This window comes from Agelaius phoeniceus, chromosome 1 (assembly GCF_051311805.1).
Source record: "Agelaius phoeniceus isolate bAgePho1 chromosome 1, bAgePho1.hap1, whole genome shotgun sequence".
NCBI lineage: Eukaryota > Metazoa > Chordata > Aves > Passeriformes > Icteridae > Agelaius > Agelaius phoeniceus.
In genome coordinates, this window is record NC_135265.1 from 24,097,375 (window position 1) to 24,120,393 (window position 23,019).

Here is a 23,019-nt window from a genome sequence, read left to right on the forward strand (position 1 = left end):
GACATAAACTTCAAAACAGTACAGCAAAGTCTCTAACTGTAGCTCTAGAAGCATTTGCACTAGAAGCATTTGCCCTTGAAGAAAGGACATGTACACTGCAGTGAAATCACTGTATCTGTGATGCAACCTGGAATTTGAGAGATAATGTTGGACAAGATGCTCAGGTGACAACACAGACAACATAAGCAGACATCAAGTATTTAAGAGGATACATACTGAGTTAGAGAGGAATTATTTCTGGCACAAAAAGGAAGTGTAATTAGGAGTGAAACAGAAATGCTAAATCTAATTCAGTGAAAAACCTAATGAATTGTTATACCCCAGTTTGGTGAACTCAATAGTTGAAGCATGTAAACTCTGAATGGTGAAGTCTCAAACATGCATGCTTGATGGGACACCTCTGCACAGTCTGCCTGTACTGTGCATTTCTGTTCAACTTAACATTAGGACTTTATGATTTGAACATCCAAAGCTGTTTGAATCAGGGTAGCTCCTTCAATTCGCCAGTGGAAACTCAAGCCCTAAATTTGCAGCTTGATTCTTGGATTAGCTGGATTAATTGCATATGTGTATGCAATTCTGCCATTAGCAGCAAGCGTTAGGCTGATGACACAGATGAACAGCTAACTATGCATATTGCTTTTTGGAACATAATGCAAGAAGAAGCAGAAACTCTTCCTTCAGCTGTAATCCTCTAAAATACTGTATGATGATGCACTATCACAAAGTCAGGGCACTTAAAGATCAGAACTGTATTTTCTAGAGAATACCAGCTGACTACAATTTATTGAATGTCTGTCATTTATTATGAGACATATTTATATTCTAGACAGCTACGAGAATTTTTCTAGGAAAATGATATGATCATCAGTGAGAGAAACTGAAAAGCAAAAATCATACAGAATATATAGTACTGTGAATCTTAAGTATCTAACTTGATCTTTAATATGCAACATAAAAACTACCCCAATATGTTTATATGATATGGGAAGAGGTAGAAAATCAAAACACCATGAAAAAAAGTGGGACTCTTACTGAGACTTACTAAAAGGGATTGAATTTTAATTTGGATATAATGTATTTAAGAGAATCCCACCATATTTCTATTTATATGTTGGATTTTATTACAACTTTATTCAAAATACTGTTGCTAGGCATGTTTTAAATATGTTGTAAATGTAAGACTTTCATATCCTATGTATGTTTTTAGTATCATGGTGTTTTTAAAAAATTTATGATTCTGGATTTCTGTGCACCGAATATTTCCAGTATTTTTTTGGAGAAAAGGAATTCAATCCCTTGTCACAATGAGGGAAAGTTAAATGTGACATTCAAAGGCTTCAAAGCCCTCCCTTTTTATTGGGAAAGAGCATAGTATGCAAGGTCCTCTGAGGTTGTTTCACTTCAGCAAGAGCTGTGTAGCCAAACGAGTCCTCCCCCAAACATCTAAGCACAGTCAGTACATTCCCAACTCCTACAGCCAAGTTAAAGTGAAAACGGTCTTAGTTCAGTAATGATTGAGGTGGTTTGCTCTAATCAAATTAAACCAGCCAAATGTTCTTTTCAAAGGTAACTGTCTACTCTGCAGCTGTATGCAAAATACCACATCAAATGTGGAAAAAAAAAGTGATAGAATTCTATCCTTACAGTAGAGCCCTGGCTCCACAGATGAAGAGAAACAAAAGCACCAGTGCAGCTAGGAATTACGATCACAGAAAGCTCCCAGAAATATGCTAACTTAAGAAACACTGAACAAAGTACTGAAATTTCCAGTTTATAATTAATTGATTTCAGGGAAAAGGGAGTTCTCTGGCATTGTTAAACAGCAATTTATCACACTGACCACACTTCAAATAGATATTAAAAGACTAGCCAAAGTTTCACATAAAAGAGAGAAAAAAATCACGCAGGCTTTTCCACTCTATTTCTCACTTCATTTCTCTGTTTCTATCAAAATATGTAATATTCGGCACTGACCAATGTTTCAAAAGTCTAAACTCAATAGGTTTCACTTAAATACAGTATGACTCATTTACACTAGAACTGAGTTTTCAATCATTAAATACGGGAAACTCCTGTAAAGATGAATTCATGTCTGAGTTAGTTTTTTATTTCCTTTTATTAAGAGAAGATCAGTCACCTGTTAATGATAATCCAGAGTAATAAGCAGTCAGTGTTGGTATGAACCGTTTTAACACAGTACTGAACTTTTTGCCAAGCTCATAGATTGTTAGCTAGGTATGCATGGGAAACCCACCCAAGGACAACTCTACCAACACCAGCAAATTGGCACACCCTGTTTTAGCTGTGAGAAACATTCACCTCATCCTATCAGAGATACTTCAGAGAATAGAAACCCATCTTCTTCTGAAACCCTAAAAAGAGATCTAAAGCATCATATGAAAGAGCTTCTTACTACTCATATAAAACATTTTTTAGGCTGCCTAAAGAAAACACAGCTGTGTTGTTAGAAACCTAAGGTCGGAATTTAAAGGGATTATTTAGGACACTGTTTCCTTTTTTTTCTAATGATGGGGCAAATTTTCAAAGGTAAAGGGTAAATAAATAAATGTAAAAATCAATACAAATAATTTGGATGCAATGAGGTATTTTGAAAAGAGTTCGGAAATCAACAGTCACATTTCCATTCTTTGACAATCATCTCATCAACAGCTTCCCAAACAGCAGTTTCCCAAATGGCAAATGTCAAAGGACATGATGGGGAAAAAACACTCCTGGGAAAATTCTGAAGAGGTTTTTTATTAAATAACAATTCTTCAGAGTTTAAAGGTATACCTGTTAAATAATTGTGCCTGCATAATTGGAAGTATTTTTCAGATTATAAGAAGATATGAAGAACAGGTAAAAGTGGAGGAATCTTCTCTCTTTTAAAAGAAAAAACACAACTTAGTTATATATGTATATGGGCACACTTACCTTCTTATAATTTGTTAGATCATTAAGAATCAACTTGTTCAGCAATACTGGAAAATAACTGGATTTCATGCCAAGCAAACTAAATCTTCTATATAGAGAAGTTTTGGAATGAACTGCAACCTCTATTTTCTTTACTGTTACAAAACTTCATAGAGTAATTTTAAAGCTTCAGAACTAAATTACATCACCTAAGAATTATTACAATGACAAATAATCACTCTTGATGTCAAATTCATATTACTACTCTGTCAGGATAGTTCTATTACTTATTCTGCATGATTCATTTTAACTTCTAATAGAAATATTCTCTAGAAATAAGGCTTTAATCTAATACATGAATAAGAATCAGTATCTGTGATTTGTATTCTGATGTATATTGTCCCTGAACTCTATCCAGAAAGGTGTTTTAAAATTCAGTGCATTCTTAGCATCCTAGCTATTTCTATTTGATAAGGCACTTAGATTTGTGCTAAGCTTCAAACAACAGCTTAAATCCCACCAAGCCCACCTGAGTGACTTAGTGCTTCGCTGAGTCACAGACTCCAGGTCCAGCCTGCTCTCTTTTAAACCTTAGGACAGCAAGCAACTTTTCTTCTCCTTGCTCTGTTCCACACTTCAGCCAGAAGTGAGTACCATGAAGCAAACTGGAAAGGCCCAATGAATCTACCCTGGCCTTTGTCTGTAAGTGTGGACTATCCGCTCTCCTGGCATCTAAACCTTTTCAAGGCTCAGTTTTGAATCCTAGACCCCACTCCATTCCCTGGAAGTCACAGCCTGCCATCAGCAATGGTTATGGTGGAAGAAGTTGTTTTTTCCTTCCAGGCAGGACCCAGCAAGGCTGTATCTCTTCAAGAAGAGCACAGACATAATCATTCATAGATTCAAAGAAGGAAGAGAGCACTGGACATAATCTAAAATGACTAACATTTACTCATACAAAGACTGGAAACATGGTTTTTCTAAAAAACTTAGATTTAGAATGAGATAAAATACTTTTTAAAATGGTCTTGTACTCATTCCAGAAACTGAACTTCCTAAGGCTCAGAAGTCTATTCCATACTCAACCCTTCCTTCCTGACATGCTCTTATCTTGTCCTGTTTCTGCCAGATCATGTATCAAAATTAAATCATCACATCCATAACTAACAAACAATTCATATGATTGGCAAGAATATCCTTGTCTTCTCAGTACATGTTCATTCTGTGGACTGTAAGGCTGCAAGCAGATGATGACAGGCCAGCACTCATGTTCACTCTGCCCAATGTCCTCTGACAACAAATTTCCCCAAGACCTAAGCGCCCTGTTCAGTGGCAACCATATCATTCCCCTTTGCCCTCCAGCCATCAGAGAAGCCAATATTTGCAGTCCCTTCCTTCCCAGGACTTTTGCAGTGTCCCTTGCAATGGCCAGTCAGTACAGGGATGATCTCCCTTGCCTTCTGATCAAAACTGCTCTCCAGCCTGGAAATGCCTTTCCCTGGCCAAGGCACTTCCCGTCGTCACATCTGCCTTGAAGATGATCCTGTTTGTGTGAGACTAAAACTGACTCCGAAGCTCATTCAGTTTTTCCTTCCCATTACTCATCCATCATTTCTACCTCAGCTGAGATTCATCTGCCACACAAATACTTGGCAAGTTTCAAGTTCAGTTTCTTCTGCTCCACTCCATCCCTGCATCTTATTTTACTCTTTCTGTTTGCAAGACCATCTTTCTAACTAGCAATGCAAAGATCACCATTTCTTTGTCTCTAGGGGCTTGCCAGATGTCATATTGAGTGATGCTACACAAAAATAAATTGTATCACACAATACAGCACACTGCTGATGTGCAAGAATGACCTCACAGACTAGAAGTTTAACATTAGCTTGGCAGAAAAAAGAAGGAAGGAAGCAGAATTCACTAGAGACAAACACCCCCTAAAATAGAAATGTTTCACTTGACAGGATGGAACATCTCAATGATTTTGAGAAGATCATCCTTTGAACTTATTAACAGTACAGTAATAAGGCCAGAAGCCAGCATCAGCATCACCAAAAATTAGAAAGAGAAATAAAATTAGCTACTGCCTTCTGAAATTTTTTCCCTCTGTATGCTTGCCCATAATTTCAGTTTAAAAACAGAAAAAGAGCAAAACAAATACATGTTCAAATTATCTTGCAAAACGTTAACTAGGTATTAATGATCTGCTATTGATATGTCCTGAATGCTCTACCAGGTCAGACAGGGAACTTCAAGACACTTAGAAAAATACCTTCAAGGTACAAGGAAATTTTAAGCCCCAAGCCATTTCTACACTTCTGGGACCTCTGGGCAAGGTAAAGCAAGTGCTGGTCTTTATGTCAGCATATGCAGGGACGGGGAGTGATGTGTGTGCCAGCCTCTCCCAACACTCAGGGGGCCTTGCCAAGGCAATCAGCTGAGGGGCTCCACCAAGCACTCAAGTGCAAACCAAGAGACAACACTATGGACCACAGGATTGCAAAAGCAGGGAAAAAGCAGCATGACATGACTGCTGTACTACAGTCAGCAGTTTACAGTGCTATTTATAGTTCAGTGGATATAAAACAATATAAAAACTTGAACATGGCATAATTGTGCAAATAGTCATAATTACTGCGTTTCCCCCCACTGATTTGTATACAAAAAAGAATGAGAAAAAAAAGAATCTGTCAACTTCCAGGTGGAAGTTGAACCTAAGTCAATTAGCTGGGGCACATATTCTGCAAAGTATCAGGAAAGAGAGAATCAAGACTTTTATTTCTTACATGGTTATGATCACTTTGAATGGAACTTACTTACTCTGACACTTACCTTTGAAATAACAACCCAGACTAGACTATAGTCTATGAATAGGTCATATTCAATATCATTTCAGCTATTTAAATACTGAAAGTTAATAAACCATGAAAATACTGAAGAAGTTGTATTTATAAAAGAAAAGTTATGAGATAGGAAGCAAAAATATACAGCTTTGCATTTTTGTTCAATTTGCTTATAGTTTTATGCTATTAAAACTGTTAAATAGAAATATGATAGAAAACAAGCATGCCAAGAACTACAGTAGTCTGTCTTGCATATCACCTTCCCAGAGTGCAAATTCACAGTTTGATGATGACTAAGATATGGGGGAAATTATTCATCTGATTACCAGCAGGAGAGAGATAAAATGAGTGCAAGATACAGCTGAATTTAGCATTATAATCACAAGAAGAATTTTTACAGATATCTTGCAGCAGAGTTTTACACATAGGAATTTCCTGAATCTAGTATGTCATTTATTCCTGGCAAAGTCTGTTCTTTATTGACATATATTTCATTTTTCCCAACTAGAACAGCACTAAGCTATGGAACTGCTGGACCAACTTTTGCCAGATTTACCTACTGTATTTAATAAAGTTTTATTCAAGCATTATATCTGAAAGGTGAGCTAGAGGAGCACCTTGATCATCCTACCAGCTACAAGGGACTTTTCCAAGCCTATGACAGTTATTTTCAGATTGATTTACAGTAAGCTTTACTCTTCAAGATTCTATCTTTAACTTTGTTTCGTGAAAATAAATAGAATAGAATAAGGTGTCCTGTCAGAGAGGAGCTCTATAAAAAGGGTAAATGTGAACAGGAGAGGATTTTAAGCACATAGCAATTATTTTAACTGCCTTTTCCCTATGCTTTTCTATACACTACTCTTAACAGTCTTAAAAATTTTTAGATCAGTCCTCCTTATTTCCATTACAGTACAGAGATTTTCATTACCATCACTGTTCTGATGAAGATTATATTTCCCTTTGATGCTTTTCTTGCACTTGGAACAAAGAAACGCAAAACAAAGCTCTCAAAATTAGCAAGCAGTAGCATGGAAAAATATGATAAATATTTTTAAATATGATAAATATGTTTAAAATTATTCTGGGCTATTTAGACATCTCTCCCCTATGGAGAAAATTCTCTTCCAGCCCTAGTGCCAAGCACTGGAAACCAGTTTTGGCTCTAATTATTTCTCAGAGGAAGTGATTCTACAACTGTTAGGACAAATCTGGGCTGGAGGAGCACTGCTAGTCCTGAACCCTGGTTCTATGACCAGCAAAGTCATGGAGCTCTTACCAAAATGTTCTTCACATTCAGCTCCACTTCAGGGCAACAGAGAAGCCCTGGGCTGCTGAAATCCCTACTGCACTCTCTGGAGAAGCCCAGAGGTTCCATTTGAGTTGAAAATGACACTCAGCCTGAGTTCATTTGGCCTGAGATCTCTGCTGTCAGCTGATGCCAGAGCACCACAGCAGACCACAGGGCCTGTGCAGCTCATCTGTACAAAGTCTGTCTAAATCTTGACTCACTGAATGGCTGCTGGCTTGCATTGAGCAACTCATGGATCACACATGCCACTACTCAGAGGTAACAGATACAACACAGTATTTGCAGTTCCAGCATAGTTCTCTCAGGCTAGCTGCTTGTAATACTTAGAAAAAAACTAGAGGTCCCCTCAAAATCAAAAATATTTGTTTTAAATTTTTTGTGCTGTTATCTCAGTGCTGTGAAAGCAATGTACATTTTAATCCAGTATGCAGGCAATGCATTTGTAATTGTTTGTATTTATTAGCCTGGCCATGATATCAGTTTCGGAATGCATGCCCAAACAATTAAAATATTTTGATCGTAATATGTTCAATAAGTAAGTACATTTAGATCAGCTGCTGAAAATTGCAGAACTTCCTTTATAGTATTTCCTTTTCTGAGTATATTTACGTAACACAAAAATAGACGTTTAATTTCAATAAATTGCAAACTCTTCTACCGTATTTTGTAACAGAACTGGGCCATTTAAATGTTTTCAAATAATTTGTCCATTTCAAGGATATGATTCTGGTCTCTCCAGAGGGCTCCTTATCTGCCCTACAGGTTAAAAATATGGACAAAGGACATGATAAAATGTGAGGAATAGCATTCCTCACATTTTAGAAGACATAATGTTTGGAATTGCTTATCTTCTGCCTTTTTGTGGAAACAGGTGTGAAACCAATGTCCCAAGCACCCTGATACATTACCAGCCAGCCCCTTGTGTCTCAAATGCTGCTGAGGACCTGAAACACACTTTCATAGATTTTTATATTAAAATTATATTCTCATATTGCTGGTTGAAATACTCACTGCTTTGCAGAGTTTTCATTCAAACTTGTAAAAATATTTGAAGCTTCAATGCATTTATGCAATGCTCTGCTGAGATTCAACTGCACTTAGATCAAGCAAAAGAAGCCTGCAGTTGCATAGTCAGTTCATCAAATAGCTCTTTGGAAAACAAGAACTCTATTTCAGTCATTTAGCTGCATTCGAGATTAGAAAGCTCTTAAAAACATCTTTTACATCATATGGAAAGATGTTAATGGTAGAAAAATTCTCAAGTATTATGTTCAATTATTCCCAAACAAGATTTAGCTTTCAAATATATAAATGCCTAAGCCTGGACAACTGAATTCTCATTTTCTCCCATAAACTAATGGGCTGCATTTCAAAGATTTTGACAACTCCCAATTATTCCTCTACTGCCAAGGACCAACTCTGTGTGTGCTCCTCTAAACCAAGTCACTTGATTCAGTGATCAAACACAGGATGCCCACTTTTTAAGTATACTGACTAAGCCTCTGCCATTACTAGGTGCCAGCCAAGATAATGATTATTAACTGAATTGTGGATTTGCTTGATGAGCAATGGAAGTGTGAGCTGCAGCCTCTGTGTGTCCCATTGCTCACTAAAGTGAGACTGATGACACACACTCCATGATCAGCATTTCAGAATACATACACTCTGCCTAGTCAGTTTTGACATAAAGGAGACTGTCACATTACACTGCCTTGAAATGAACAAAAGTGAATTCATCTCTAGCAATTGACTTTCGTAACTTAAACATTATTCTCTGTCTCATCTTTCCTCTTGCACCTAATGAACACCCCCATATCTCACACCCTACAAAAAAGGACGATTACACACACAAGGCATTTTGAAATTCACCTGTGAGTTCAGAGTATCTATTTCTCTAAGACTGAAAGAGTATTGGTGTTAGCGAAGTACAAAAATGTTTTCCTTTTGCTGTGTAATATGCATGTAAGTAACACAAAGAATGGAAATACTCTTGCTAATATAGCACCACCAGCAAGATGCTGACCAGTTTCATTGTGAGTATTTGCAAAGTGAAACTTACTTCTTAAAGTTCATAATTTTAATAAAAGATGCACACAGATGCACAAAGATGCTGCTGAAGACTTTGAGCTAGAGAAAAATTTAAGAGGTTACAGTAGGGCTAGCTTTATCATTGAGAGCACAGGCCACTTATCCAGGATTTATGCTACTGACACAACAGAAAGGAGGACATCCTGGGGCCACTGCCACCATTTTGTGAGAAAGGTCTGACACCTGTACTTTTGCCCTCTTGGTAGCAGAATCAACAGCTCATGGTGAAAATTAGTACCAAACAGTACTCAACCCTAAGGCTTCTTGAAAAGCTTGAAGTGTTAAGCTGTTGCTTCTTTTTAATACTGTAATCTACAGCTCTCTATAAAAGCACCTAAAAAGGCAGAATGTACATTCCACTACTACTCTCATTCTTGCAATTTCTATAATGAACAGAGCTGGTAAAAGTCAGCTGCAACTGGCACTACTAATAGGTCAGACAAAACCAGGGAGAGGTTGGGGTTTTTTTCATTTTCTCTCATGCCTGAGGAAATAGTATATATATGGCTCCTTGCCCATCCATTCCAACACTTAAATCACACACCTATGCCTCTGGAGATGGGTGTTTGTGTGTGTGGGAGGCAATGCACAGGGATGAGGTGAGGTCTGGCAGGCAGCACCATGGCCTGTTGAAACCTCAAACCACACTTCATGCACACAGTTTAGTGCTCACTTCAGCCACAAACCCAAACTAGTGTCCATTCCATTTATGCCCCCAAACTCTCGCTCACCCAATTCACATACTGTACCCAGGACCTCACTGATCAGGACAGGGGTCCCACTTCCTCACCTGACCACGTTGGGGTGTTCGAACGTCTCCAGGTGCCTCAGAACTGCCACCTCTCGGATAGTGGACAGCGGCATCCCCTCCTCGCTGGTCTGCACCCGCACCCGCTTCAGCGCAACAAAGCGACCTCCGTTCTTCAAGTCTCGGGCCTTGAACACCTTCCCGTAGGCTCCTTCCCCAATCTCAGCCACACATTCATACTGCTGGTCAGCCAGGTTTGTGCTGTCCTTATCCATGCTGGCACCAGTCCTCTTCCTCCTCTCCAAGTGCCCCGAGGTGGCTCTCAGTCTCACTTACTTTTCGAAAACCAGTACTTTGCTGGGATGCAGACAGGCCACGCACTTGGTGCCTCTGCCAGAGAGGCAGTAGGAAGCTCCTTCCCTCCTGTTCTTGTTCCTTTTCTGTACTGGCCACAATGCGCCTCCGCTTTTGGCCACCAGGAATTATCATACAGTCTTTGGGAGCATTGCCTGTGTAAAGCCAAACAAATCTGGAGGACAAACCAAGCAAAAAAATTGAGTTTAGTTTAGTTTACTTCATGACTTTGCATTGTTCAAAACCTGCTAAAATTAAGCTAATACAGATATGCAAAGCAAAATCATGGTGGAAAGGAAGACGGGAACCATGAGGGTGACATATGTATCAAGGTCCTGGAGTGGCTGATACACTACAAAGTTATCCCGGTCTGCGCAGAAGGCCTAGGTAGGCATTCGGCTACAGAGCAACAGCATCCTGAGGGGTTTTACTGAGAATGGGCTAAAGATGATGGCCCCGTGACACATGGGTGATGGGGATGGCAGAGCTAGCTAGGCACGTGTGAGAGGAAGTGTTCCTCCAAGAACTTATGTCAGGATTTCAGGACTCAAAGTTTTCTTCATTTAACACAGTGGAGTCCTGGATATGTATTTTGCTATATTACTGACACTTGCTAGTAAATAATAGCATTTGGAGGTTTCTGCCTTGGTCTGCTCTCTCCTGTGCTAAGGCCTTCATGGACAAATCATGAACACATTGCAAGAAACAAAGCACCTGTGGAGAGAAGAAATACATGCAGACTGAGATGGCAATAATACGCTATGAAGCTTTGTGTGCTGAAGTAGGTTCAGAAATATGCACTTTAGCAAATTTACTGACAAGCAAGAGTATTGGCTGTGGATACTGCTACATGTGTCACTGGCAGCTCTTTGCAAAGCAGCATGGTGAAAGATGTCTTCAGGAACAGCATGCTCTGCTGCAGAGTGCATGAGGCTGGAGAGCAGAAGCACTTCTGCATCCAGTTTCATCCACTTTCTGCAGGACTGCGCAAACCCTCTCCCCTCACAAAGCTCCACATCAATTCCTCCCTTCCCCCTGACCCTTTTTAACACAGCGATAGAGTGACCTCCAGGATTGTAGCCCCCTCCTACACCACGTTTTTACCGCGCTACGATGAATGAGTCCCAGATAGGTGAGTCGGGGATCTCTTATGTGGAATTCAAGCACAAAGCGCGAGGGCTATTCCGCACACTTACGCTGATCTTACACCTCAGCTGGAGATGAAAAGCGCAATCTGAAGGAAACCTGTGCCCACTGCTCAACCCTTCTCCTCGGCTGCAGCCGGAGGCGGCTCCCTGCCTCGCCGGCTTCAGTTCCCAGCACAGCTGCCACGGCACCGCACCGCCCCAGCCACCGGGCAGCCCTGCGTCCCCCGCCTGCAGCATCACTGGGCGACACCGAGAGCGGGCCGGGCCGCCGTGGGGGGCCCCCCGGAGCCGGGTGTGCGGGGGGGACCCTGCCCGAGCCGCGTGTGCGGGGGGACCCCAGCCCGCCCCGCGCCCCCGCCGCGGCCGCCCGCGCCCCCTCGGGCCCCGCGCCGCGGGCAGGGCGCCCCCGAGCGGCGGGCAGCGGCGCCGCGCGTGCGTGGCGGCGGGGCCGGCGGGCCTCTGCCCCGGCGCGGCCGCGTGGAAACTTACCCGTGCTCGCCCTCCCCGGGCACGGCGGGGCACCGGGGCCGCCCCCGGCCGCCGCTGCCCCCGCCGCGCTCCCCTCCGCGGGCGCCCCGCAGGCGGCGGGGGGTGGCGGCGGGGGACACGCGGGGAGCCGCGTCCCCGCGCTTCCTCTCAGCGGACGGGGCGGGGAGGGGGGCCTGGCTTCGCTGCTCGGCAGGACGCAGAGAGGACCCCCCCGGCGGCTCCCCCCTGAGGGCACCCCTTCCCCCGCGGGCCCCTCCGCGGCCCCGCACCGACCCCGAGGCGGCTGCGGCGGCACCGCGGGGCGCGCTGCCCCGGCCCGGCCGCGAAGGGACGCGTCCGCGGTGCCGCCCGCGGGGAGGGGGGGTGAGCGGCGTGGGCTCCCGGGCCGGGCGGGGAGGGGACGGCGTGTGGGCCACGCCGCGGGGCCGGGTGCGCGGAGCACATGGGCGCCCCGCGTTACCTGGTGTGCGCCACGGCCGCCTGCACCGCCACCAGTTCCCCAAATAATCCTCAGCCCCGGGGGGTGGAGGGGGGGGAGGGAGGGGGTGAGTCCTCTCTAACACAAACCTCCCATTGAGCGAGGCGGGGTGGAGAGCCGGCCCGGGGTCTGCCCCTTCACATGGCGATGTCTCCGGCAGGTCCCGGCAGCGGCCGCCCGGGCCACACAGGTAGCTGATCCGCGGCTCGGCCGCCCTCGGCTCGCATCCCCCTGCCGCCGCCGGGCTGCACCTTGGCGCAGAAGGAGCTCGCACTCGTCCCCCAGCCCGCTCCTCCCGCCCCCACCCTGCCCGGGGAAAAGGAAAACGCGAAATAAAAATCGCGGCCGGCGGCCCCCGGGGAGCTGCAGCGCCACGATCGCAGCCCCGCCGGCCGCAGCCTGCGGTGCGGGGCTCGGGCACCAGCCCTCGGCGCCGCCGCCGCTCCGCCGCTGCCCCGGCGCTGCGCTGCCGCTGCTCGCTCGCTCCCCCGGCCTCTGTTCTGCCTGGGAGCAGCAGCAGCTTGCTGCCTTTTTTTTTTTTTTTTTTCCCTCTCCTCAACTTTTTTTTTCCCTTGCTTTCCCACGCTGGCTGAATGTGACTTGACCCCGTTTCAAAAAAGTTTGACATAGTGCTTCAACATTTCCGCATTCCTCCCCGACTACAAAGGCTGCAGCCGCCTCCTTCTGCTTTCTGTCTCTGCTCTCTGTCTTCACACTCAATGAAATCCTTCATGTGCCCCTGCCAAAGGCAGCCGCATACCGCAAGGGTCGCCGCGAGCGCCGCGGCCAGGCACGGCCCGGGGCGAGCGCCCCAGGGGGTCCCGGCAGGGCCCGGCCCGGCCCCGGCCCCGGCCCGGCCCCGCCGCGCTCGGCGCTGCACGGGCGCGGGCTCAGCCGGCTGCGGCAGCACTGAGAGCCCTGACTCATTCCTAGAGCTCAGCGTGCGAGGCGCTGGGAAATAACCCTCTTGGGGTTTCTGTTTCCCCCCCCGCCGCCCTCATCATGGGAAAGAAATATTTAAATTTTTTTTCCCCTCCAGACAAACGCGAATTCTTCTGTGCTTTTTTATTTCTTTTTTTTTTTCTTTTCCCTTCTTTTTTTTTTTTTTTTTAATTTTTAAAAAAAATATTTACTACTTTCCATTCACAGCACAGAGCTCCGTCAGGAAGTAAACACCCGTGAATGCTTTCGGGAAGCATCAAGAAACTTCGTTGTTGAAGAACCCCCAATCACAGCAAAGTCTTTGCCCCGACAGAATTGCTTCTGGAGATGCACGGGGCAGGGGGCCAAGGAGAGCAGGGTGTGCGAGGAGTAGGTTGCACCAGCAGCCTGTTTTCTGATGCAGAGAATATACTGTATGGAGCCAATTCCTGCAAATACTGAAATTCACCACAGGGAAAAATAAAGAAAAAAAATCACAAAACAAATACCAATCAATTCTGTCTTCATGGGGAAAAAGCATATGGCCTAGTTCCCAGTTCTCCCAGCTGGTACCCTACCCTCTAGCACATGCTCTTCTGGACCTCAAGGATGATTATGATCCAGCTCTTGAACAAACCAGTTTAACTGGGAAGGAGTGGACCCAAACCCCTTTACAGAGAGAAGTGTAATTTAACTAAGTGGTTTTATAACTACAAAAAGTGTATGTCTAGAACTTGGCACTCTACACTGATTTAGAATAACTAAATATATATATAAAATACAGTACAAATGAAAATAATCCATATCATAAAAGATCCATATAATTACTCCAGCTGGTCTCACAGTGCTAACCAGCCTAAATGAAATTGTATAGGTTAAATAAAAACTGACTTTGAAACTGACCCCAGCAATTCCTCATGCCCTTCCTATTTCTTAGAGGTTTAGGAGCAGCACCTGGAGGGCCAGCAAGGGGAAACTGGTTAGTTTTAGATTTAAACTTTTAGTTTAAATCACAGAAATTCCTCATCAACTTCTGAAGTCCATGATTTCTCAGAAAAATATGCTGAATATGCTGAACAGCAAACCCCATAATATTTAAATGTGAAAGTGTCACAGATTCAAATACACAGATCAAATATTTGTTCTTAGAAGATGTGAAAAATCACATCACATTATAAGGTTCGTATGTACACTATTTCCACTTCATTTTTTTGTTTTGTAATATTCATGCCTTTCCTTTCCTTTCCTTTCCTTTCCTTTCCTTTCCTTTCCTTTCCTTTCCTTTCCTTTCCTTTCCTTTCCTTTCCTTTCCTTTCCTTTCCTTTCCTTTCCTTTCCTTTCCTTTCCTTTCCTTTCCTTTCCTTTCCTTTCCTTTCCTTTCCTTTCCTTTCCTTTCCTTTCCTTTCCTTTCCTTTCCTTTCCCTTTCCTTTCCTTTCCTTTCTCCTTCCTCATCCCCTTTCCCTGATATTTAGGCAGCTGTAACAAGCTTGGTACAAAACCCTCCCCGGGTTCCAAAGGCATTTATTGTCTCACTTTACATGCAATAGGTTTCACTTTTGGGAGGGAGAAGTGAAGCCTTGGTTGCTGTCTCCCCCTGGATCTTTAAATCCCTGTCGGGCTCTGTTAACTGTGCTGTTCCCAAGGAGGGGCTGAGGGGCACCGGCTCCTTTGGCCAGGTAAATACGCGGCCTCACATTCAGGGTGAAGGTAGAAAAGAGATTTCTGCAGTACCCTGACATTTGCCTCTGTGCTCAAATGTGCTGGTTTATCATTCTTCTACTGAACAGTATTCAATGCAAGATCACCTTTTCATCACAAATTCTCCCAATATTTTTGGGGAGCATATGTAATTGTTCTGTCTTTTAAAAGTGTTCTAGCTGCCTTTCTGTGTGTTGATGTCAGAAGAGATTGCCATGGTGTCAGATGGAATGAATTTATAACGGAAAAGTGTCACATAGTTCATGTGGCTTTATATGCTCCTCAGAGTTTTTTGAGGGACTTTTTAAAAAAATGATGTGACTATTTTTTTTCCTTCCCATCTGAAGTGGTCAAACTACTCTGTGTCCCAAAGTATAAAGAAGCTATACAAATCTCTAAAATTACCCAAACCAATTTTCTCAATTTTCACAAGTTAAGTGATTCCAGGAAGAGATTTACAAACATGATTAAATATAAATACCACTTAAATATATTCTATTAAAAACAACTTGTTGTAGAGGCTGAAATTATTACCTGAATTGTCAGAATTATTTGAAAATATAAATTCTACTACATTTGTTTGAAAGTTCAAAATCAAGGAGATGCTTCAAACAATATACATTTTAGAATAGTTATAAATCAGAAAAAGTACACTGTGCATAATAGATGTTTTCATAACAAGCTTTAAAAAGGTTTAATCTTTTGTGTTTGTGAATAAAACATGCTTCTTGTAACATTTCTGTTTTGGAAGAGGTAAATGTACATTTATTTTTTATCAACAAAGCTAGTTTTTACATACAGAAATTAAGAAATCCCTTATTTCTTTTAAAATTAACAACATTTTAATTTTTAGAAATTGAAAGCTAATTTTTGAAATTGATGTTTTAAGAAGCTTATTAAATATTGTTATGAAATGAATTCTGACTACCATTTGTAGCTATTTCTACACTTATGTAATTCTAAAGTATTTTTTGTTCTAGAAATACAAAAATTTGGGAAAGTGTGTTGGCAGAGGAAGAAATTTCTTTCTGCACCACTGTTTTCTGATTTTACATCAAAATTTTCTTTGTGAAATTGTGTTTTTCAATGCTTTTCAATTTCAGTATTTTAAATTCCAATTTATTTTTTAATCACTATAATTTCAAAGAAATCAAGAAAGATAGAATCCACTTATACTGAAATTAATTTAGAAAGGAAAAATTTAAAGAATTATTTGAATTTGAATTAAATTTCGATCAAACTCCATTAAAATTAAAAAGAAATTATGTTATGTGCTGTACACAAATCACTTCCATAAAATGAGGTCTGTACTGTTTTGCTGTAAATAATGAATAAGCCAGTGGTGTGGAAATGGATAACAAGCAATTACCAGAATGAATATAAAAGCAGTTGATTAAAAGAAGCTGGTAGTGGTGGGCAATACCAAGAATTGTGATGAATAGACCAGGACTTTCAGAAGGGATGAGACACAAAGTATTGTTTTGCTTTGTGCATTTTATCTGTATTTCTGGAACAGCTGAGGTTCTGCTGGGGATTCACAGTTTGATCTTATAAGAAGTGTTCTGCAGAACAACATGAAACTTCCTTTTCAAAGAACAGATTTTCATAAAGGGTTTGGAAAATAGTTTGCTTTTATTGGGGTGTTATTGTCGGGTTTTGTTTATTAACTTGCTACTTTAATCTCAGCTAAAATTGTTTTAACCCATTTTTCTGGGCATTTATCCTCAAGAAAACACCAGAAGTGATAAGAGACCAACTATTGCTGAAGTAGAGATACATCAGTCAATTATTGTGAATTTGAATATTTAGAATTTGTTTTAAAAGCATAACTTATGACTTTTTAGAAGTTCCCTTTAGCAAACCAAAATAGGTTCTTTAAACAAAAAAGTAGTAATTATACTGCATAGAAAATTTTTCCTGAGAAGAAATTTCAGATATCACATCTAATATCAAATTTGGAAAATAATTATTCTCACCTATCATTAGCCTTGTTATAGCTGTGTGAAAATGAATTATAAATATATATTACATATTTTAAAGCTACTTTATGTGAAGCATAGGCATAATGAGAAAGATGATATAATTGAACACTAAGAATTAATTCCAATGTCAAACATCAAAATAATTTGCATATGTAACTTCTTAATTGAACACATAAAATTATAACATATTTACTAACATATTTACAAACAAATAAATCATTAACATTCACACAATGTTTTATCTAATTTAAGTGAGAGAAAGTACTATCTAATCCCTGTAAACCATAGCAGCCACAGCATAATTGGCACTGATTAAGGCATCTAAGCCAATTACAGTATGATTGTTTAGTTTATTTTTCTTTCAGTCAGAAAGAAATTATCTGCTTTGTTTACAGCAGATAATTTTATGTTTTACAAATTGTCTCTTTCTGTCCTTACAGTAATAAACTATACTGTGGGGCTATTGTTTGTTAGTACAAAGAACCATAACATAATGTCAGAGTTTAGGCATACACATATTTCCCCATATTTGTTTGTATATGCTTTAGTAATTACCGGTGGCAGAAGTGGCCAAGAAAGTTGCCATGAGAAGAGCACGCCTAACACAAGCCTGTTTGCTCCAATAGTCTCTGGATATTCCTAAGAATGCACCTGAGGGAATCCAGCAGCTGTATTTTGCCATCCAGCTCTTAAGGCAAGAGCCAGTGAATTTCATTGATTGCCTTCAGAAAGTTGACTTTTGGGGATTATCATGTAATGGATGATCAAGGGCCAAATGTATACCTACTTGAAGAAAACAGCTTGCTATCTGTATTTGCCTCGTTCCCTGAAGCTTTAGCTCAGATGTGGGTCCTGTCTTGGGCTCCACAGTGAGCAGCTTCATGCTGAAAGGCAGTCTGCACCAAACAGCTTGCAGTCAGAGCCAGGGAAATGGAAGGAGAGGGCAGGGAGCACATTCAGTGACAATTACACTGCAGGACAGTAGTGAAAGAGTACAGCAAGAAGATGGATCTTCACCTGCAGCCCTGCTCCTGTGATCTTGCACAGGGCTGGGTACGGTGTATACGCTGCAGACAGTGTCAGAGGCGGTGGGGTCCTGATGGCGTGGTTTATGCCACAGGGCTGGCAGCCAGGCTGTGCCACCATGGAAGCTGCTAGGTAATCCAAATCCCTGAACAGGAGTGACAGTGGGGAAACGAGCCAGCAGAGTCTGTTGTGATGGGCACTGCCAGCTCATCCTGGGACCCTGCAGCATGAAGCACAAGGTGGAACTCCCAAGGAGCTGATGCCATCTCCCATCTGTGCTCTCTCGCTGACACTCTTTCTTTCAGCCCAGAGTAGAAAGTGTATCTGTCTTGGCCTCAAGATCTAGATTTTTTTTGAAAGGGGGCTTATTGGGACAGAAATATCAGCCACCCTGAAGCTGGCAATAGCCAACAATTGAGGGACATGGTGGAGAAGGGACCTGTGTTTGATTTACTTCCAAGTGTTTCCCCTGATTTGCAGTAATTGCTCATTGGTGCTATATTCTACACTTCTTTATAACAATCTTTGGCATGGGTGAGGTTCTTCCCTCTTCCTTTCGGCTCTATTTGTTTTAGTGACTTTTACATCTGCTCAGGTAAGTGTATATACATCTGTGTCTATAAATTCATTGTATAGATGCATCTTTCTTTCTTCATGCCATTTGCAAAATGCTTACTCTTAATCTCTGTTCTCCATTCAGTATAGAAAAGAAGAAGAGACAGAGTTTTTGCTGTGAAAAGTGATGTTGACTGTGGAATATTTCAAAGAACACCCCATTTGATTTGTATGCCATAATCCTAAACCTTTTGTGTCATTCACATCTTAAAAATGTCTCAGAATATGACTTACTTTAGAATGCAGATATGATCAGGAAAGTTAGTCACAGAAAACAAGATTTTACTCAGCTGATCTGGTGCCAAATAAGCTTAGTCTTATCTGTTGGTAACAGTGACTAAAACAAGATTTTGTATATTTTCCTTCTGTCAGCTTTTCATAGAAAGGGAGTAGACTTTGAATGCAGATAATGCACAGACCAGGTTCTTAAGCATGTTCCAAATGTGGGCTTCCTTCTATCATGCAGGAAGACCTACCTAACCCCAGAGCCCACATGGCATTTATGTGGTGGATAGCCAATAAGCCCTTTTTTGTGTTGAACTTGGGAATTAGGTAAATTTGATCTGGTAAAATTGCCAGCTCACCCAGAACCCCAGCATGCCATCTGTATTGTCCCATTATGGAGAGAAATGGCTTATTTGCTTCTGCTTAATGAAAAATATAGTAACATTATTTAAAAAAACCCAAAACGAAACATACATGGTGTATGAGAAAGGAAACTACCCAAAGTATGGTGCCACTGTAAATTAACTAATATTTATCTAAAAAATCAAACAGAAATATGATCACATATGATCTCTGGTGTCAGTCAGAAAATATAAATACAATGAAAATTAAGCTGCAACTAGCATTTGACTGCAGAAGACACGAATAGTGTGGCACTGCCAGGAGCTGGTAAGACACTGATGTCTAACCCTCTAAAGCAGCGCCGTGTCCTAGCAGTCAGGTGATGAAGGGATAAGGAAGGGCTGCCCCTCAGCAGCTGCAACAGGAAGCAGTGTTTTCTTTGTTAGAAATAACTGAGAGCTACATTGTATCATTGATAGATTTATGCTGGTCTACCACAGAATCACAGAATCATAAAACGTTTAGGGCTCGGAATGGACCTTAAAGATCATCTAGTCCCAACCTCCCCTGCCATGGGCAGGGACACCTCCCACTAGACCAGGTTGTTCAAGGCCCCACCATCCAACCAGATCTGTGCTGGTTATTGATCTGTATCAGAAACAATTGGCTTAATTTACAGCACAGACCTATGTTAGGCACTAAGAAACACCTTTTAAAAACACATATATAGTTAAGTACAAGTATTCTAGTGTAGGATCGGGCAACCACAGGAGCTAAACACCTTTTGGGAATGATCTAATTCTGCTCCAAAGAACTGGGATGGACCAGGTCATTCTGAGATCATCTCCCATCTATCTCTAAGTGTTTCTGATAATGTACCATTTCTGAGTACAAACACAATAAAAGCACATAATCACCAACAGCTATAACAGATTAAGTTTTTTAATTTATGTATTCTGGAAAAGCACTGGGAATGTGGGGACCCTGCAGCTAGCTGCTCTCTGGCATTTAATAGCAAGTGTTCAATGCTGCTCATTCTGTGGTGTCACGTCAATGCACCCACTTCTGTTTCTTCCAGTTACCTGGTAAATACATAGCAATGATTTCCAAAGGGGAGAACACAGCCTGCCTTACACAATTCCATGGATTAAAAAGTGGGATAAAAAAGAAGACAAAACTTTAAGAACAATCAAAATCAGTAGTAATGCCAAAAATATACCAGGCAGCATGGTTTGCCCATATTGGACATCTGGTGATGACACTTTTGTGTAAACTGCCATAAAACACAAACACAATGTTGTGAATATTGGTAAATGATGCCAATATAATTACCTACCACATCATCTAAAATAGCCATGCACTTTACATTAGAAACTCTATTGAAGATAAATTTTTCTACATTACATTTGTAACACTGCCTACAAAAATTACTGTATTATTCTTATTGCTATGAATCCTTCAACTTATACAATCATCTCTTCAACCTATACAATGTTGAAAAATAATTCTCTTTTAGAGTAGAATGGAGGCTGTTGAGGATTATCCATATCACCATGGTGCCATAGGGTAGGAACTGGTAGCTTCTGGTAAACAATCCCTTAATATCGTCTATAACACAGACTTAGAAATACAGTGCCATTGAATCCAAATTGTAACTGTTATTGATTTTATTATGCTGAAAATTTGGTTAGACCTCAATATTCCTAGAGCAGGCACAAAATGCAATGCATGCTGAAGTAATCTAGATAACTGTAGTGGGTATAAAATGTTGCTGTCTACTGTTTTAAAGGAAAATTAGGCCTTGCAAATATGGGCAGCTGTGTTTTCAGGAGAAAAACACTTCTACTGGTATTCTCTAGAGTATGATGTGATCTCATTGCACATAGATTTACACACAAAACTTCTATTAAAATCAATCAGCATTCCTGCCATAAATCCTCTTGCTTGTCCACTGGAATACTGTATCCCTTAAGGCAACAATCAAGTTTAATCTTTTAAATATAATATTTATATTACATGTAATAAATTATTATATTTAATCTAGTAAATGTAATATAATACTACAGTATGAAAAAACTTGGGAAACTAATGTTGAGCATGCACTTACTCATTTTAGGAACATTCCAGATTCATATATACATGAGCTTATTATCCACACATACCAGAAAGCTTCTATCAAATATGATTATGCAGGAGATTATGTACAATGGATGGCTGCCAATATTCCCTACTTGTATGACCACTATTATAGAATGGTCAGTTCTGAATGTGTATTCTGGCCTTCATCAAGCTGCTTTAGAAAATTTATTTTTTGTTTTCATGCCTGATGCAAACAATGTGCTGTGGTTATTAAAAGCCAACACTGATGTCAGGATGTTGCATTTCTAATTTCTCAGCAAACTTGGAAATCAGGTACTAGATAATGGCAACAGCTAATTAAAAAAAAGAAGAAAAAAAAAAGAAGATAAAGGAAAAAAAACAACAAAAAACCCCTAGCTCTTTTGGGTCAGAACAAAGATCTCTGTAGTGCAATCCCTGACAGTGGTTAATAATGCATGCTTAGGAGAACAGTATAAGCACAGTACTCTAAATTCCCTACTCTACTGTTAACATTTTCAAGACAAAGGAAATTATCTGATACCTAGAACTAGGGGTTAAACCCCCACAGCTGAACTTCCTGGCCTTGCCTCTGCTTTTAGCACATAAAGCTGAGCAAATAAGAAACAGTGTGTGCACTACCCCAGCCATTGCTAACGTGAACACCCTATCCCTGTTTCACAGTGTGAAGACTTTGAAGGTCCTCCACAAGAGAGCCCCGTCATTAGTCACTGTCATTATTTCTGACAGGTAAGTAAAACCATTATTTACCTCTCCCTAGCTAAGAATATTCCAAACTTAAATGGAAAATTGCATCACCTTTCAAGCGTGGGTGTATATAGGTGCACATACATGTATACACACAGCTCAAATATTTTTCCCTGAACAAGATCTAACATTGCTGACAAAACCTCACCAGATATTCAAAAGAGATGGCGTTAAAAGGCAAAATAATTACCTGATGATTAAGCTCCATAATTGCATATTTTGTGATAATGTATATATATTTAAATCAGAATTAATAAATGACAAAGTTATGAACAAAATTGTACTGAATACTTGGACTTCTGTGCTGAGAGACCTGGGAGAGCTGCAGTACTCCCATGTCAGGGCAAGACTAGGGTGTGTACAGCTCCCTCTCTCTCTTCCTTTCCCTATTCTCTCTGCCTCATTTTTCTGCAGAAGGTAAACTCAGATTTCTGGGCTGGACAGGACTGTGGAAACTTTCCACCAGAACCCAGTAACTTACTGGGGTTCCTCACTACTCAGATGTGCTTCTGAGATTCCTAACACCCAACTAACATACTTAACGTAGTACTTCTTTATTTTGTAAAAGCTTTGCTATGTCATAATCTACTGCATATGTTTTCTAAGTACTTAGAGAAAAAACAAACCAGAGGTAAGACTAGAAGCAAATAAAGGAGATAGGTGTTCACAGCCTGCTTCATCCAACCTGTCCTTTATTGGTGTAAGAGCAACTCCTATTGAAATCTTTTAAAATCTCTCTGCTTCACTGATCTGTTTCCATGTCACAGCTGAAAACATCAGCCAGCTCTACCCTTTGACACAGTTCAGTAGTGAACCTCTCCATACTAACTCTATGACTGAATGTTTCAGTTTATTCTTATACTTGGCTCCATTCCAAGAAAGACTAATGCCTCAAAATGAAACTTGCAAGGAATTTGAGTGTCCAAATCACAGATTTATAATCACAGTTCCAAAAACTCCCACTTTCC

At 41.1% G+C, this 23,019-nt stretch overlaps 1 protein-coding gene across 4 annotated transcripts in view; it reads right to left on the reverse strand.

Moving 5' to 3' along the window:
- CDK6 (cyclin dependent kinase 6) overlaps positions 1-13,257 on the reverse strand; it is a 130,588-nt gene extending 117,331 nt beyond the window's left edge. Inside the window, exons 1-2 of one of the 4 annotated variants that reach the window (XM_054637663.2) lie at positions 12,466-13,257; positions 9,950-10,436 (exon numbers count right to left, since the gene is read on the reverse strand). In XM_054637663.2, the coding sequence (XP_054493638.1) occupies positions 9,950-10,182 (233 nt within the window). In that variant the 5' untranslated portion in view covers positions 10,183-10,436; positions 12,466-13,257. Of the gene's footprint in view, positions 1-9,949; positions 10,437-11,457; positions 11,804-11,898; positions 12,288-12,358; positions 12,411-12,465 lie in introns of those variants that run through there. The other 3 variants (XM_077174915.1, XM_077174909.1, XM_077174904.1) reach the window with 3 other exon arrangements.
- Between the last annotated feature and the right edge of the window lie 9,762 nt (positions 13,258-23,019).